The 17,595-nt window shown below is 40.6% G+C and overlaps 1 protein-coding gene across 2 annotated transcripts in view; it reads right to left on the reverse strand.

Moving 5' to 3' along the window:
- Nucleotides 1-17,595, reverse strand: part of LOC132830551 (syntaxin-1A-like) — a 234,073-nt gene that overhangs the window by 192,416 nt on the left and 24,062 nt on the right. For both annotated transcript variants that reach the window (XM_060848334.1, XM_060848335.1), the window contains exon 2: nucleotides 15,607-15,684. In XM_060848334.1, coding sequence (XP_060704317.1) covers nucleotides 15,607-15,684 — 78 coding nt within the window. The remainder of the gene's footprint in view (nucleotides 1-15,606; nucleotides 15,685-17,595) is intronic.

Here is a 17,595-nt window from a genome sequence, read left to right on the forward strand (position 1 = left end):
GCCCTGAGTGTGGAATCAATTCTTGATTTGGAGTGAGAGGAGCAACAGCGAGGACCAGTGGCCCAACTGGTGTAGTGTCTCCGACCTGCCCTCCTCCTCCAACCAAAAAAAAGGCCTCTCATGTGTTGCTAAAGTAAGGCATTCCAATTGATATTTCTTGTGTGTATTGTGTGATTGATCAAAAGTTTATTATTAGTTGGTTAATTGATTAAGATAACAGAGAAGTACGAGAAATTATTTAACTCATAAATTTGTATAAATTATTTAAATAAGTAGAGATGCTGGATAGGTGATGTGCTATAGCTGTATGATGTGGGAGCTGGCTGATCCCATTGTGAATGGCAGTGACCACATCTGAAGCAAGTGTTGGTTGCTGGAGGAACTCCGGATCAGAATTGATGATCTGGAATCTGAGCTTCAAACACTGCGGTGCATCGGGAGGGGAAGAGTTACCTGGACGCTTTGTTTCAGGAGGCAGTCACACCCAGTAGATTAAGTAATTCAAATTCAGCCAGTGATCATGAACAACAGGATGCTACTGTAAGTGAGGCAGGCAGACGGATTCTGAGGTCAGGAGTGGAGGGTCCTCAGCCCTTGACTTTGTCCAACAGGTATGAGATTCTTGTTCCCAGTACGGATGAGGAAAAGGGCTGTGGACAGGATGAGCAAGCTGACCACGGCACCATGGTGCAGAAGGCCATTCAAGAAGGGGCAGCAAAAAGACAAGTAGTTGTTATAGGGAATTTTTTAATTAGGGGGACAGATAGTATCCTTTACGAGCTGGATGGGGAGTCCCGCATGGTATGTTGCATGCCCGGTGCCAGGGTGCAGGACATCTCCAACCAGCTTGAAAGGATATTGGAGAGAGAAGGAAAGGATCCAATTGTTGTGGTCCACGTTGGCACCAACAACATAGGCAAGGTTAGGAAGGAGGACCTATTTGGGGAGTAACAAGCACTAGGCAGGAAATTGAAGAACAGGTCTTAAAGGGTCATAATCTCTGGATTACTGCCTGAGCCAAATCCTAACTGGCATAGGGATAAGAAAATTAGGGAAGTAAACATGTGGCTAAGAGATTGGTGTGGGAAAGAGGGATTCCATTTCATAGGACAATGGCAACAGTTTTGGAACTGGACAATCTGTACCGATGGGACGGCCTCTACTGAACCGATCTGGAACCAGTGTTCTGGCGAAAAGGATAAATAGGGTGGTCACTAGCACTTTAAACATGTGAGTCGGGGGAAGGGAAAGGGAAAGCAAGGGAATACGGAGTCAAGTAGAAAGATAAGCAGCGGGTTAGCATGTGTGCAGGGTTTACGTTCAAGGCAGACTAGGAATGAAGCAAAAAGGAAGGACAACTTAGGACATATTGTACAGCTGATAGAAATCATGAGGATAAGAAAATTAGCATTAAGGTGCTTTACTTGAATGCTCATAGTATTTGTAATAAAGTAGATGAATTAACAGCACAAATCATCGTGAATGAATATGATGTGGTAGGCATCACACAGACATGGTTGCACGGGGTTCAGGACCGGTAGTTAAACATATTTGGATTTACAACTTATCGAAAAGATAGGGAGGTGGGCAGAGGGGGCAGGGTTGACTTGTAAGTTAAGAATGAAATTAGGTCTATCACACTGGATGACATAGGGTCAGATGATGTGGAGTCTGTGTGGGTGGAATTGAGAAACACAAAGGCAATAAAAAACCATAATGGGAGTATGTACAGACCTCCCAGTGGTCAGGACCAGGGACGCAAGTTGTATCAGGAAATAGAAACAGCATGTCAGAAAGGCGAGGTCACAGTGATCACGGGGTCTTCAATATGCAGGTGGACTCGGTGAATAATGTTGCCGATGGATCCAAAGAAAGGGAATTCATGGAATCCTTACAGGATTGCTTTTGGAACAGCTTGTGATAAAGCCTACAAGGGAGCAGGCTATTCTGGTCTTAGTGTTATGTAACAAGCCAGACTTTATAAATGATCTTAAAGTAAGGGAACACTTAGGAGACAGTGATCATAATATGGCAGAGTTCAGTCTGCAGTTGGAAAGACAGAAGGCAAAATCAGATGTAATGGTGTTCCAGTTAAATAAAGGTAATTACAGGGGCATAAGAGAGGAACTGACGAAAATTGACTGGAAGCAGAGCCTAGCGGGGAAGACAATAGAGCAACAATGGCAGGAGTTTCCGGGTGTAATTGAGGACACAGTACAAAGGTTCAATCCAAAGAAAAGAAAGATGGGGGGGAGGGGGGTGGAATTAGACAGCCATGACTGACAAAGGATGTCAGGAAATGTATCACAGAAAAAGAGTGAGCCTATAAAGTGGCCAACAGCACTGAGAAATCAGAAGATTGGGAAGACTACAACAAACAAACAGAGGATAACAAAAGAGAGAAATAAGGAAGGGAAGGATCAAATATGAAGGTAAGCTAGCCAGTAATAATAGAAATGATAGCAAAAGTTTCTTCAAAGCATAAGAAACAAATGAGAGGCACAAGTAGAAATTGGGCTGTTCCAAATTGATGCAGGAAGGCTAGTGATGGGAGATAAGAAAATAGCTGAAGAACTTAATAAATACTTTGTGTCAGTCTTCACAGTGGAACACATGAGGAATACCCAACAATTAAGGAGAGTCAAGGGACAGAGTGGAGTATGGAAGCCATTACAAAAGAGAAAGTGCCAGAAAAGCTAAAAGGCCTAAAAATTGATAAATCTTCTGGCCCGGATGGGCTGCATCCTAGAGTTCTCAGGGAGGTGGCTGAAGAAATAGCAGAGGCGTTAGTTGTAATCTTTCAAAAATCATTGGAGTGAGGGAAAGTCCAGATGTTTGGAAAGTTGCTGCTGTAACCCCCTTGTTCAAAAAAGGATCAAGACAAATGCTGGAAAATTCTAGGCTGATTAGCCTAACCTCGGTTGTAGGTAAAATTCTAGAATCCATCGTTAAGGATGAGATTTCTAAATTCTTGGAAGTGCAGGGTCAGATTAGAACAAGTCAGCATGGATTTAGTAAGGGGAGGTCGTGCCTGACAAACCTGTTATAATTCTTTGAAGAGGTAACGAGTAGGTTAGACCAGGGAAACCTAGTGAATGTTATCTACCTAGACTTCCAAAAAGCCTTTGATAAGGTGCCTCACAGGAGGCTGCTGAGTAAGGTGAGGGTCCCATGATGTTCGAGGTGAGCTACTGGCATGAATCGGGGATTGGCTGTCTGACAGAAGGCAGAGATTTGGGGTAAATGGTTCTTTTTTGGAATGGCAACTACTGACAAGCGTAGGGGCCATAGCTTTTCCCTTTATATATTAATAATCTGGATGAAGGAACTGGGAGCATTCTGGCGAAGTTCGCCGATAATACGAAGTTAGGTGGACAGGCAGATAGTTCTGAGGAGGTGCGGAGCCTGCAGAAACATTTAGACAGTTTAGGAGAGTGGTCCAAGAAATGGCTGATGAAATTCAATGTGAGTAAATGCAAGATCTTGCATTTTAGAAAAAAGAATACAGGCATGGATTATTTTCTAAACGGTGAGAAAATTCATAAAATCAAAGGACAAAGGGATCTGGGAGTGCTACTCCAGAATTCTCTAAAGGTTGACTTGCAGGTTGAGTCTGTGCTTAAGGAAGCAAATGTAATGTTGTCATTTATATCAAGGGGGTTGGAATGGAAAAGCAGCGATGTGCTCCTGAGACGTTCTAAAGCTCTGGTTAGACCCCATTTAGAATGCTGTGTCCAGTTTTGGGTCCCACACCTCAGGAAGGACACACTGGCACTGGAGCATGTCCAGCGGGGATTCACACGGATGATCCCTGGAATAGTAGGCCTAACATACGATAAATGGCTGAGAATCTTGGGATTGCATTCATTAGAGTTTAGAAGATTGAAAGGAAATCTAATAGACACAAGATATTGCATGACTTAGAAAGGGTAACCGCTGGGAATTTGTTTCTGTCAGGTGGGGACACTAGGACCCATGGGCATAGCTTTAAGAATGAGAGAGGATCAATTTAAAACTGAAAGGAGGAGACATTTATTCAGCCAGAGAGTGGTGGGGCTGTGGAATTCATTGCCACGGAACGCAGTAGAGTCCGCAACATTAAATGTCTTCAAGGCAGAGATTGATAAATTCTTAATCTCGCAAGGAATTAAGGGATATAGGGAGAGTGTGGGTAAGTGGCGTTGAAATGCCAATTAGCCATGATTGAATGGCGAAGTGGACTCAATGGGCTGAATGGTCTTACTTCCACTCCTATGTCTTATGGTCTTCTGGTCTTAAACCCAGATCTCTGGTACTGAGGCAGCAATGGTACCCACTGAGCCACCGTTCCAACCACAAAATGTGTTGCTGAGATTCACTGTCTGTTCCACAGCTATGAAAAGAGACTGGAGAATCTGGGACTTTTTGTATATTCTACTGAGAAAAGTTCAAATAGTTATCTAATCAAAGTTTTCAATATTATGAAGTGTTAGCATTAAGATAAATTGTTCCCACAATCAATTGGATGCTAATAAGTGGACACAAATCTAAGACAATCTGAAAGGAAGGTTAGGAAAATTAATTCTTTACAAGAGAGGGCAGTTAGAATGCAGAATTATTTAGCCAAATTGTTCAGTCAATATTTCTAACTGTTTCAGAAATGATTTTAAACCTGATAGTTGAGCAAAGCACAGTCAGCCAAGGCAACCCCAGTTGAACAAAACACTAGTACAAATATGGCAGGTTGAATGGCCTATTTCTGAAATGTAATATTGATTCCCTATCATCAATTCTATCAATGAAGTCAGAACATTTTAAACGCCCATCATCCCCAACTACACCATGTACTACAACCACTCTACATTCCAGTGGACTTCTTCCAACTAGAACCACCAACAGGACCGAACAGCTATGATAGGCCTCATAACTTGGAAGGTGTGCAAAAAACCGCTATGTGAAACTTGACACTTGCAATGTACTTTCTACAGCTCAACTCATTCAACTGCCTTGCATTTGGACAGCCACACTACGTGGGATATGTATGGCAACAATTACACCCAATCCTTCTCTCATTATGCTAATTTTAAGATCAAGTAATATCCAGAAGATTTCTTTCATGATTGAGTACACTCCCATTGGAGTTCAAACAATTAGGATACATTCCCACAAATTAATTTACCAATAATAATTAGCCGTAGGACAAACCAAATCAAGTATTTCCTATAAGACATCCTAATGGTAGAAACAATCACAATCAACAAAATCTCTGGTTCAACATTGTCTGTTTCCCCCATTTGTCTATGTAGAGTCATAGAGATAAATATCATAGAAACATTCTTCGGTCCAACTTGTCTACACCGACCGGATAGTCTATATTCAGATTGTGCCGTTTACCAGCATTTGGCCCATATTCATATACACATTCAGATGCCTTTAAATGTTGTAATTGTACCAGCCTCCACCACCTCCCTCTGGCAGCTCACTCCATACACGCGTGAAAAAGTTACCCCTTAGGTCCCTTTTAAATCTTTTTCTTCTCAACTTAAATCTATGCCCCTCTGGTTTTAGACTCCCCCACTCGGGGGAAAAGAGTTTGCTGAGTCATCTTATCCAATCCCCATGATTTTATAAACCTCTCAGCTTCCGACACTCCAGGGAAAACAGCCCCAGCCTATTCAGCCTCTCCCGATAGTTCAAAACCCCCAATCCTGGCAACGTTCCTTGTAAATCTCTTCTGAACCCTTTCATGTTTCACAACATGTTTCCTATAGCAGGGAGACCAGAATTGAATTCAGTATTCCAAAGTGGCTTTACCAATGTCCTGTACAACCACAATATGACCTCCCAACTCCTTTACTCAATACTCTGACCAATAAAGGCAAGTGTATCAAATGCCATCTTCACTACCCTGTCTACCCAGGGTTCCACTTTCAAGGAATTATGAACCTGCACCCCAAGGCTGTCTGTTTGGCAACACTCCCCAGGACTTTAGCATTGAGTGTATACATGCTGTCCCGATTTGTCTTACTAAAATGCAACACCGCACATTTATCTAAATTAAACTCCTTCTGCCACTCTAAGACCCATTTGCCCATCTGATCAACATCCTGTTGTACTCTGAGGTAACCTTCTTCACTGCCCACTACACTACCAATTTTGGTGTCATCTGCAACCATACTTCCTATATTCATCCAAATCATTTGTATAGTGACAAAAAGCAGTGGACCCCTGGTTATAACATAACTCTACCTAGCAAAAGATGTTTTATTCCCTTCAAAGTGACATCAAAATAGAAGACATTACATACAAATTATACTAAAGGAGTAAAAAATTAAAATAACTATCATCACAATCTCCAGCTTTCTATGAAATTTAGCAAGATCTGTGGTACATTGCCAGAGGCCCTACAACAAATAATTGCTGTCCCGGTTCCAGATTTTCTATGCCTCTTCCATTACTCAAATCACTGTGAAGTTTAACAACAGATTCAGCAATACATGCATGCATTTTTGATCAACAAATCAACCAGATTAGGAAACATTCATTTCTGAGATCAGAGAAATTGGAATTGGATGTAAAAAAGACAATGAAAAATGCTTTATGGAGTCTTGCCAGTAACTAAGCAATAGACTAAACCGGCCAAGGAATAAGGCCAAATGGATCAATTTTGTTGGAATTAGTCATAATTGCCACTGGAATAAACATCACATTTGCTCATTAATAAATGCATATTGAAGTCAGTTTCTGATAAAATCGGCTTCATAACAGATGTTCTCATTTTCAAGAGATACAGAGGGCAGCAGAAAGCTGAGATGAGCTGTTTCCTATCAGGAGTTATGCAAATATCTGAAAAACAAATGGTCACATCTTCATGCATTTGGATTCGAGATAGTGCGGATCTTGCAGCTGTTCTTGAGTTTCAGACTTTATTGTAGATTTCTCACGGGGGAGGGGGGAGAAATATATTTTGTTATTATATACCAAAAGGAAAGTTTGGAGGGATATGGGCTAAACACAGACAGGTGGAACATGGTTTGGCATGGAGTAGTTGGACTGAAGGGTTGTTTCCATGCCATATGACTCTATGACCTTGACGGTCAGTAGGTACTTGCATTGATTTGGACTTTGGACACCAACAGCTCCTCATTAAAGAGATAAAAATAGAATGGAAACATTGCTGAAAGCACAGGAAAAATTTTATGTGGGGTATAAATTATAGATGGATTTGTCTTGAAGTTCACTTCAACTGGGAGAGACAATCAGCTCTGACCGACCACAACATTTTCTGAATGCAGTAAGGCAGAAAATCAGCGAGAGAGAATTGCCCCAGGCTCGATCTTCTGATCAGGTACACCAAATTAATTGGAGTAAATCAGGTGGACTCAACTGGAAAATTGTGTAGAATCCCATCCCATACCAGACTCCATTCACTGTGCATTATACCCAGCTCCTATGAGCAAGGAATGCTGGTAGTGATACAGGTAAACAGCATTCACTTAAATATTGATTTACTTTACAGGGTCTCAGTCCTAAAGGATTTCCAGGGAGCTTCCAAAAATGGATGGATTGGTTATGTTCAATGATCAGTTGAATATTCCTAGAAATGGTTTCTGGAAATTAGTTACTGGATTTTGTTTTTAATGGTCACAATAAATAAGTTGGCATCGTAGATTTATAATTAACTAGTTTTCCCTTCACATATTTGCTTATTTATCCCCTTCCAATACTTCAATACATTATTTTGCATCCTAATTACAATAGAAATCCCTGTGCTCAAGATGTTATGATGAGCAGAGTAAGAGGGAAAGTCACTAAAAGTACCCTGTGCCTGACTGCCATTCATAGTACTTCTGCACGCTCAAACTGAGGCAAGCATCACTTTGATATGTAAACAGTTCATATGAAAGGCCATATTTTAATGAAAGCTAGGCCAGCAGACATAATGGCACCAGAAAGAGATGTGAATGCCAGAGTAAACCTTCTCACACAGCATCACTGACACCTCCACGCTCAGCAAGAGATGGTTGGGTGCTGACTGCTTTATCATTCACCTGCAGACTGATGTCTGCACCTTTGGTTTCTTTTATCAACATTTCTGTCCATCTCTTCTTAGTTCACCACTCTCTCAGCTTTCTCTAAGGTTATCAGTGAGAAAATTTCTTCAGGCAAGAAAAACATGATGCCTCCTTCTGACAGTTCCTTTTATCTGCATCTTTTAAATTTCACCTGCCCACAGCACTTTTGGATTCCTTTTCAGATATACATGTCTCTTGGGGAAACTAAACATAATTATGATACAGAAGCCACTGGGAGTGTGGAATCCTTGGCTTCAAGACAAAGCTTATTTTTTCTATTGAAACAGGAATTTGATAATCGTTTGTTAGGATATAGGGAGTGAACAGGAAAATAGGAATAGGTGATGAGAAAGCAGGGAAGTACGATCCGGTTTAAATTGATCTGACCGGGAACCCGCAAAGGCCTCTTCCTGTGCTGTAAACAAGAATGGTTTTATTGTCTCTATAGATACTTGCTGAACATAACCACCTCCTAAATTCTGTCTTTGTATCTCAGACTTAACAAGCTTTCCCTCAAAGAAGAAATGCAGCAGTTCTAGACCATTAATAATGGAACTTTACAAAAGTGTTGCTACATCAAAGAGTTGACTTGTTGTATTGATAACTCATTGCAATCTTCTGTTTCAATAGATCTGAAAGTTTATAGAGAATGTCTCTTAATGGCAGATTGTATCCAATGATATCCAAGAACATGCAAACATATGTACAAACATATGAACAAGAGTAGTCCATTCAAGATTCAAGCCAACTTTGCTAATCAATTACATCATTACTGATCTGATTGTGGGTCCAATTCTTGTCCAGCCAATCAGTGATATCCTTTGACTTCCTTGTTATTCAAGAGATTATCTTTGCCTTAATTGTATTCAATAATCCTGACTTTAAGTCACTGTGGGGAAGTATTCCCCAAACTCATGGTCCATAAAGAGAAAAAAATATCCTAATCTCAGTCTTAAATGTATGATCCCTTATTTTAAAACTGTGTCCCCTTGTTCTAGCTTCTCTCATGAGGAGAAACAGCCATTCAGCATCCATCTTGTCAAGTTTGTCAGAACTTCAAAAAGATTCTTTTAAACTCCAATGAATGCAAGCTCAGCCTGTTCATCCTTTCCTCAAGATAACACCCACTTCTCAGGCATCAGTCTTCTTAGAACTACATCCAATACAATTATGTCTTTTCCTTTAAAAAAAAAGATTAAAACTGCACACAGTGCTCTAAATGTAGCCATTGCAATGTATTGTACAATTGTCGGAAAATATCCCTACTTTAGATTCCATTCCCCTTGTAATAAATGACAACATTCCATTTGCCTCCCTAATCACTAGCTGTGTCTGCATATTAATGTTTTCATGATGCTTGTTCCAGAATATCTCGATTCCTCAGTACCTCAGAGTGCTACAATCTCACTCCATTTAAATAATGTGTTGGTTGTTTTTTTTTCATTCCAGAGTCCACAAGTTTACTCCATCTGCCATTTATTTAACCAACTTCTTTCCCTTTGCTGGCTTCTCATGTCCTGTTATCAACTTAATCATCTTCATGTTATTAGCAAATTTAGCAACCACACCTTGGTAGTTCCATCCTAGTCAGGTTTAACCTAGTGAAATTCCAGCACAGCCCTATGGCACTTCACTTGTTATCACACAGTGAGTGAAAATGAACCATTTATGCCAACTCTCAGTTTCCTTTTAGCTAACCAATTGTCCATCTATGCTGCTATGTTAGCTCCTCCACCATGAGTTCTTTTTTTGTGTTAACTTTGATGTGGTTCCTTGTCAAATGCCACATAAAAATATAAGTACAGCCCAGCTGCATGTTTCCCTTGATTTACTTTGCTTATTACTTCCTCAAACAACTCATTTTGAATTAGTTAAACACGACTTCCCTTTCACAAAATTATGGTGACTAACTGATTGCACTGAGATATTCAGTGCCCTATGACCTCCTTAATAATATAACCACAATTTGACAGTTTTTAGACAAACTGGCCTTCCTGTTTCCCTTACCCTTATTCCTGAATTCAGGAATTACTTTTGTTGTTATTTTCCAAGTTGGTCAGACACTTCTGGAATGAAGGGAATTTTGGAAAATTAAAACCAATGCATTGACTATCTCAGCAGCCATTCCTCTGAATAACTGTGACTGATTCCCATCAGAACCTGACAACATGTTAACTTTTAGTTTAAACAAGTCTCTCAGTATCCTTCCCCTGGTGAATATAACTGTTATAAGTTCTTCCCTCTCTTTCACCCCCTCGTTTTTTGAGATGTCATTTGTATTCAATATAGATAAGATAAAAACAAAATAACTGTTCAATTCCTCTGCCATTTTCTTATTTTCCATTGTTGGTTCTACAGACATACCCTCTCGAAGATGAAAGCTAATTTTATTTACATTTTTCATTTCTAAATATCCACTTACTGCCTGCTTCTCACCTTTTGTCAGCTTTTTCTCATATTCTTTTGCCTTCTTAGTTTTACATATATATAAAATCTGCACAGACATCTGATCTGCTGTTATTTTCATGGAATTGTATGCATTTCCTTTCTGCGTTTTACATCAAAGAACAGTTCAGCACAGTATAGGCCCTTTGGCCCTTGATGTTGTGCCAACCTTTTATCCTGCTTTAAGATCAAACTAACTTACATACTTACTAACTAACTTACATTTTACTATTATCCATTTGCGTATGCAAGAGTTGCTTAAATATCCCTAATGTATCTGACTCTACTACCACTGCTGGCAGTGCATTCCACACACCCAGCACTCTCTGTGTAAAGAACCGACATCTGACATCTCTCTTAAACCTTCTTCCAATCACCTTAAAATTATGGCCTCTTCTGATAGCCATTTCTGCCTTTGGAAAAAGTCTCTGAGTATTCACTCTATCAATGCCTCTCATCATTTTGTACACTTCTATCAAGTTGTCCCTCACCCTTCTTTACTCCAATGAGAAAAGACTTAGCTCCCTCGACCTTTCTTCATAAGACATGCCCTCCACTCCAGTCGGCATCCTGGTAAATCTCCTCTGCACCCTCTCTATAGCTTCCACATCCTTCCTACAATGCGATGACCAGAACTTAACACAATTTCCAAGTGTGGTCTAACCGGGACTCTATAGAGCTGCAGCATAACCTCATGGCTCTTAAGCTCAATCCCCCTGCTAATGAAAGCCAACACACCACACGCCTTCTTAACAACCCTATCAACTTAGATGGCAACTTTGAAGAATCTATCAATATGGACCACAAGATCCCTCTGTTCTTCCACACTGCCAAGAATCCTGCCTTTAACCCTGTATTCTGCATTCAAATTCGACCTTCCAAAATGAATCACTTCACACTTTTCCAGGTTAAAGTCCATCTGCCGCATAGCAACCAGTTCTGCATCCTGTCAATGTCCCGCTGAAACCTACAACAGCCCTCCACACTATGCACCACTCCACCATCCTTCATATCATTGGCAAACTTACTATCCCACCCTTCCATTTCCTCATCCAAGTCATTTATAAAAATCACAAAGAACAGAGGTCCCAGAACTGATCCCAGCAGAACACCAATGGTCACCGAACTTCAGGCTGAATCTTTCCATCAATTATCACCCTCTGTCTTCTATGGGCCAGCCAATTTTGTATCCAGATAGCCAGATTTCCCTGTGTTCCATGCCTCCTTACTTTCTGAATGAGCCTACAATGGGGAATCTTATCAAATGCCTTGCTCAAATCCTTGTACACCACATCCATCACTCTACCTTCAGTGTGTTTTGGCACATCCTCTAAAAATTCAATAAGGCTTGTGAGGCATGACCTGCCCCTCATCAAAGCCGTGCTATCTCTAATCAAACTATGTTTTTCCAAGTAATCATAAATCATGTGTCTAGAATCCTCTCCAATAATTTGCTCACCACAGACTTAATACTTCCTTTATAGCCATAAATAGTTTGTCTTTCCATCAGACTCTTGTTCTCCCTGGAGTGCATTGTTACTGAGTGTTATGAAATATGCCTTAAACGTCTGCCACTACATTTCTGCTGACCTATTCCTTTACCTAATTTTGCAGTTTGTTGTAGCCAGCTCTATTTTCGTAACTTCACACTTGCATTATTTAAGTTTAAAACACCAGACTTAGCCCTCGTCTTCTCAGCTTCAAACCGAATGTATGATTCAATGATGCTATGATCACTACTTTTACTATGAGGTAATTAATCAATCTTATTTCATTGTACGTCACCAGATTTAGGTTAGACTTTTATCTGATTGGCTTTAGAATTTGCTGTTGTAAGAATTGTTATGCTAAATCCTGTAAACACTCTCTAACTCATGTTCCAGGCTTCTTTTGCAATTCTGATACATCCAATTCATCCACAGATTAAAATTGCTCATGATTATTTCCATACATTACTTATGAGCTCCAATTAGTATATTTTTACCCTGTGCATCTCATCTTCCATTTCCATCACTGTTAGGTGGGCTGTAACCTACAATTATAAATGACATCCTACCTTTGCTATTTCTTATCTCTATCCAATCTCATTCTACATTTTGATCTTTAGAACCAGGGTCACCTCATTCTATGAACTAATTTCATCCTTAATTAACAGAAATACTCCTCCAGTTTTTCTGAGCTTTCTATCCATTCCACATGTCATTGTACCCTTGAATATTCAGGTCCTAGACTTTGTCAGTATGCCGTCATGTCTATCATATGTAATTTACTTTATAACTGTCACTTCGTCTATTTTGTCACAAATATCATGTGCATTGAGATATGGTACTTCTAGTTCTGTTAATTTAGCATTTTTGCAACCTCTACCCTTAATGCTGCATTCCTAGGTTTGTATGCTCTGTCTCTTCCTTCTGCGTTTTGATCATAATTTTTCTTATAGCTATCTGGCTCTAATGCCTTGTTTTCTCTCTTTAATTTATCATATCTTTCCACCTTGGCTCACTCACGCTTCTGTATTAGATTGAAACTCTGACTACTGCCTAGCTATATGATTCACCAGAACACTGAGCTCAACATAGTTCAGAAAGAGTCAGAATGGTACAAATCACTCACTTTTTCCAGGAACTGTGCTAGCGTGCCAGGAATGGTAAACCATTTATCCGTCACCAATTCTAATCTAAATTCCTTCTGGAAATCTAGTACAGTATATCTACAGGCTTCCCTTTATCTACAGTGCATATTACTCCTCAAAGAGCTTCTTTGGTTAAACATCACTTCATGTTCACAAAACCTTGCTGACACTTCCTGATTACTTTGACTTTTTTCAGTGTCTGGCTGTAACTTCCATAATGATCAATTCTAACAACTTGTCCACAACAGATATCAAGCTAACTAACCTATCATTTCCTGATTTCTGCCACGCTCCCTTCTTGAACAGAGAACTTGTATTTGCTACTTTCCTTCTGTTGGTACCTTTCCCAAATCTAGCACTTCTTGAAAAATTAACACCAATGTACCTACTGTTTTATTAGTTCTTTCTTCTAAGTCATTAGATGAAATTCATCAGGACCTGGGGCCTGTCAGTTCACAGCTCCATCAATTTATTCAGCACCACTTCCCTATTGATTGTAATTTCAACTAGTTCTCCCTTCCACCTCTTGATTTACAATAATTACTAGAATGTCTCTTGTATCCTCTGTAATGAAGAGAGAAGCAAATTTATTCATATCAATTCTTTCTCTCTCACTTTACTTACCCCTTTCCTTTTTAAAATTCCTATAAAAGCTCCAGCTGTCCATTTTTTATATTTCCGGATAGCTTCCTGTCATATTGCTGATATCTTTCTGCTGATTAATCTTTTAGTTATCCTTTGCCCTTATTGGTATTCTATCCAATTATTTGACATGCTATCCATCTCTTTGTTATCTTTTAACATCTAATCTTGACTGTTGGTGTATCCTTAGCTTTATTCTGTCTCTTTTACTCTAGTCTCATCCTGTCTTTCTCTGACCTTCCCTTCCCAAATTACTATTCTGCTCTTCTGGCTTGATTCTACCAGTTGATTTTCCACATTTACCCAGTTGCATTCCTCAGCAGCACTGCTAAGTTTAAAGCCCTTTCTACTTGCCTAGTTATAGCATTTGCTAGAATACTGGTCCCAGTTTAGATCACATACAGGCTGTTCTAATGTTTGTTTCATGACTATTTCTCCTGTACTGATGCCAGTGCTCCATAAGCCTGAACTGATGTTTTCCACACCAGTCTTTGAGCCACTCATTCATTTCACTAATCTTATGTGCAGTCTTCCAAATGTATGTGGGTCAGTTAATAAATTATTAGCCTTGAGGTTTAGATCTTCAGTTTGGGGCTTCTGTCCTCACTCTGACTAAGGGAAAGCATCTTGCCTTGTTCTGCTTATGTCATTGGTAACAATATGAACCATTACAACAGGATCTTTTCCCATCCACTCCAAGTTTCAGTTCAGAACAGCTTCTTGAGTCCTGTCACCAAGTCATCAACATAGTCTTCTGAACTCCCATTCTTGGCTACACAGAACAATGTCTATTCCCCTCATGATACTTGTCCCTACAGCTGCTACATTGCTTTTGGCTCTCCTCATTTGAATGAGTTTCTGTACCACAGTGCCATGGACAGTTAGCACATCTACCATGCATCCTCACTCACATCCAAACAAGTAGAATTGCAATTGCAAAATCTGACACTCTGGGTTCCTTAACAGCCTCACTCAAATTTATACTCTCCTATTCCACCTGACCAATTCAGAAGACCATATCCAAACAGATCTGACTGCCCCCAGTACAAAATATTCAGGTCACTTTTCTCCTTCTTGACATGTCACAGTGTTTGTAGTTCAACTTCCAGCTCATGAATTATGAGCCAAAGCTGCTCAAGCTGCAAACACTTACTGCAGGCTTTTCTGACCTGGATCACCCAGGTATCCAGAAGCCCCCAAACACTGCAGCTATGACACATCACCCTATTCTCAACATTTGAGTGACTTCCTCCATTAAAATGCTCACCAACACCATAGCACCTACTTTTGACCATATAAGGTGCAAGCGACTCAAACCTGTTGGATTCCTGCAAAGGCTGAGGCTCTACCTTTTCAATTCCCTTACCTGCTCATGTCCCCCTGGCCCTGATTATTGACCAAATTGGAAGATCTAATTGTACAACAACGTCACTGCCTTCTGGAATAAAGTGTCCAGGTAAACTTTGCCCTCCTACATCCATTGCAGAGCAGACAGCATACCAACCTAACTGTTTCTGAGCTGAAGTTCCTTGAGTCATAGACACTTACTGGATCATGCTGGGAACCAGAATCTCCTGCAATGTGCAATCACATCACTTGTCCTGGGGCTGTTTTTGTGTGCTAACTACTTTTCTTCTCTACTCTACTGCTCCTAATAATGATCTGACTGTACTGACATTTAACACGTTGTGTTCACGGTCCACGGCCATATTGCTGTACCTTTTGTGATTTTGACACATGTTTGGAATGCACCTACAATGACACTCAAATTCTGCTGTTACCATGGCTATTTCAATGCGCTCATCCTTTTGCCTCCACTTGTAATAATCTCACCTGTTCAAAGAACTCATCCATGAAGTGGTCTCTGTCCACGTTAACACTGACTTCATCATCATCATCGCTGTCCTTTGCCTGTGAAAGAATAAAGACTAAATGTTACACATAGTCCAGGTCAGGAATTCACCCACTGAACAAGGCAATGACACCCAAGTAAACCGTAAAGATCTGAACTTGCCCAACTTACTTTTCACTTGAATTATTAACAGCATTTTATTTAATTTTACCCTTCTTGGGTTTTCCATAAGAGCTGATTAAGACTAATGGTCTGAAGGGGAATGGATTCATGTCAATATAGGTTTAATCATTGAACAGTGTATCCTATCTGTGTGCATTAAACTTTTTAGCAATATCCAAGCTGGTACATCAAAGTCTGTTTTCCTATTAATTAATTCACAGATGAGGGCTTCGGCAGGCTAGGCCAGAATTTATTGCCTTATCAGAGGGCAGTCCATGGATCATAGAATCCCTACAGTGTGGAGACAGGTCTTTCGGCCGAACAAGCCCACACCAACCATCCAAACAGCATCCTAACGAGACCCTCCACCTATCTTATAACCCTGTATTTCCCATGGCTAATCCACCTAACCTACACATCCTTGAGCACTAGGCCCAATTTAACATGGCCTGCACATCTTTGGACTTGGAGGAAACTGGAGCAAACCCATGGAGGAAAGGGGGAAAAGTGCAAGCTCCACACAGACAGTCGCCTGAGACCAGAATCGAACCAGGGTCTCTGGCATGGTGAGGCAGAGGTGCTAACCACTGAGTCACCATGCCAACCATTAAGGGTGCCAACATTTGATGGTAGCATTTCCAGAAACTGAAAGCAGAAACTATCTAGAATGAATACAAGAGATACTGTATTAAGAAATTCAAACTCTGATTGCGTTATTTCCTATTGTAACCAGAAATTCAAACGCAGCTTTTCATTCCTTCCACTTCACTGTTTATTAACATGAAACACTGAGGAGCTCCTGTAAGCTATGGTTTTAGTTTCAGTTTGGACATAAACAGGTGCAGTGTCAGGCTTGAATCAGTGATACTGCTTCATGTTATTTAATCACAAAGATTGCAGGGCTGTAGAATCACAGGAAAAAAAAATCATATATTATCCAAGTTTAATTACTGGGAAAGAACACAGATAAATTGGCCACTTTACCTGATATTACAAGTGAAATACAAAGGTGGGGCCACAAAATGAGTGCAGGATCTTCCTTTTTAGCCTCAGGCACTTGGGTTAGCTCTCTTGATCTTGGTGCAATGATTCTGTTTTGAGAACTGGATTGTTGATCAATGCCACATTAATAGGCATGAGTACTAAATATTGACGGAAGGATTGACATCTCAGCAGTGATGCTTTCTGCACAGATCTGAAGATTTAAAACACAGCTAAGACTGCAGCTGACACAACCAAAAGTCAATCAGAGGATGCTGAATAGGAATCACAGATGCAGACAATGTGAAGGGACCTGAATTATCAGTATAGGTACAGTCACCAGCACGATGGACATATGGTCCCTGAATACCTGCAATTTAGCTCCATTTGTGGAACTGCAATGCAGCAGCACTCACATCCCATTAATAGTAGAGCTGGGAGTTTTCAAGGTCAGATCTTTTACATGGGGCAGGTGGATATCAATTTTTAGATTAGACTTACAGTGTGGAAACAGGCCCTTCGGCCCAACAAGTCCACACCGATCCACCGAAGCGCAACCCACCCATACCCCTACATTTACCCCATTACCTATCACTACGGGCAATTTAGCATGGCCAATTCACCTGACACGCACATCTTTGTGACTGTGGGAGGAAACCGGAGCACCCGGAGGAAACCCACGCAGACACGGGGAGAACGTGCAAACTCCACACAGTCTTTCGCCTGAGTCGGGAATTGAACCCGGGTCGCAGGCGCTGTGAGGCAGCAGTGCTAACCACTGTGCCACCGTGCCGCCCTAATCATACTTCACGTACCTTGCCCCGTAC

This window comes from Hemiscyllium ocellatum, chromosome 31, assembly GCF_020745735.1.
Source record: "Hemiscyllium ocellatum isolate sHemOce1 chromosome 31, sHemOce1.pat.X.cur, whole genome shotgun sequence".
Lineage (NCBI taxonomy): Eukaryota > Metazoa > Chordata > Chondrichthyes > Orectolobiformes > Hemiscylliidae > Hemiscyllium > Hemiscyllium ocellatum.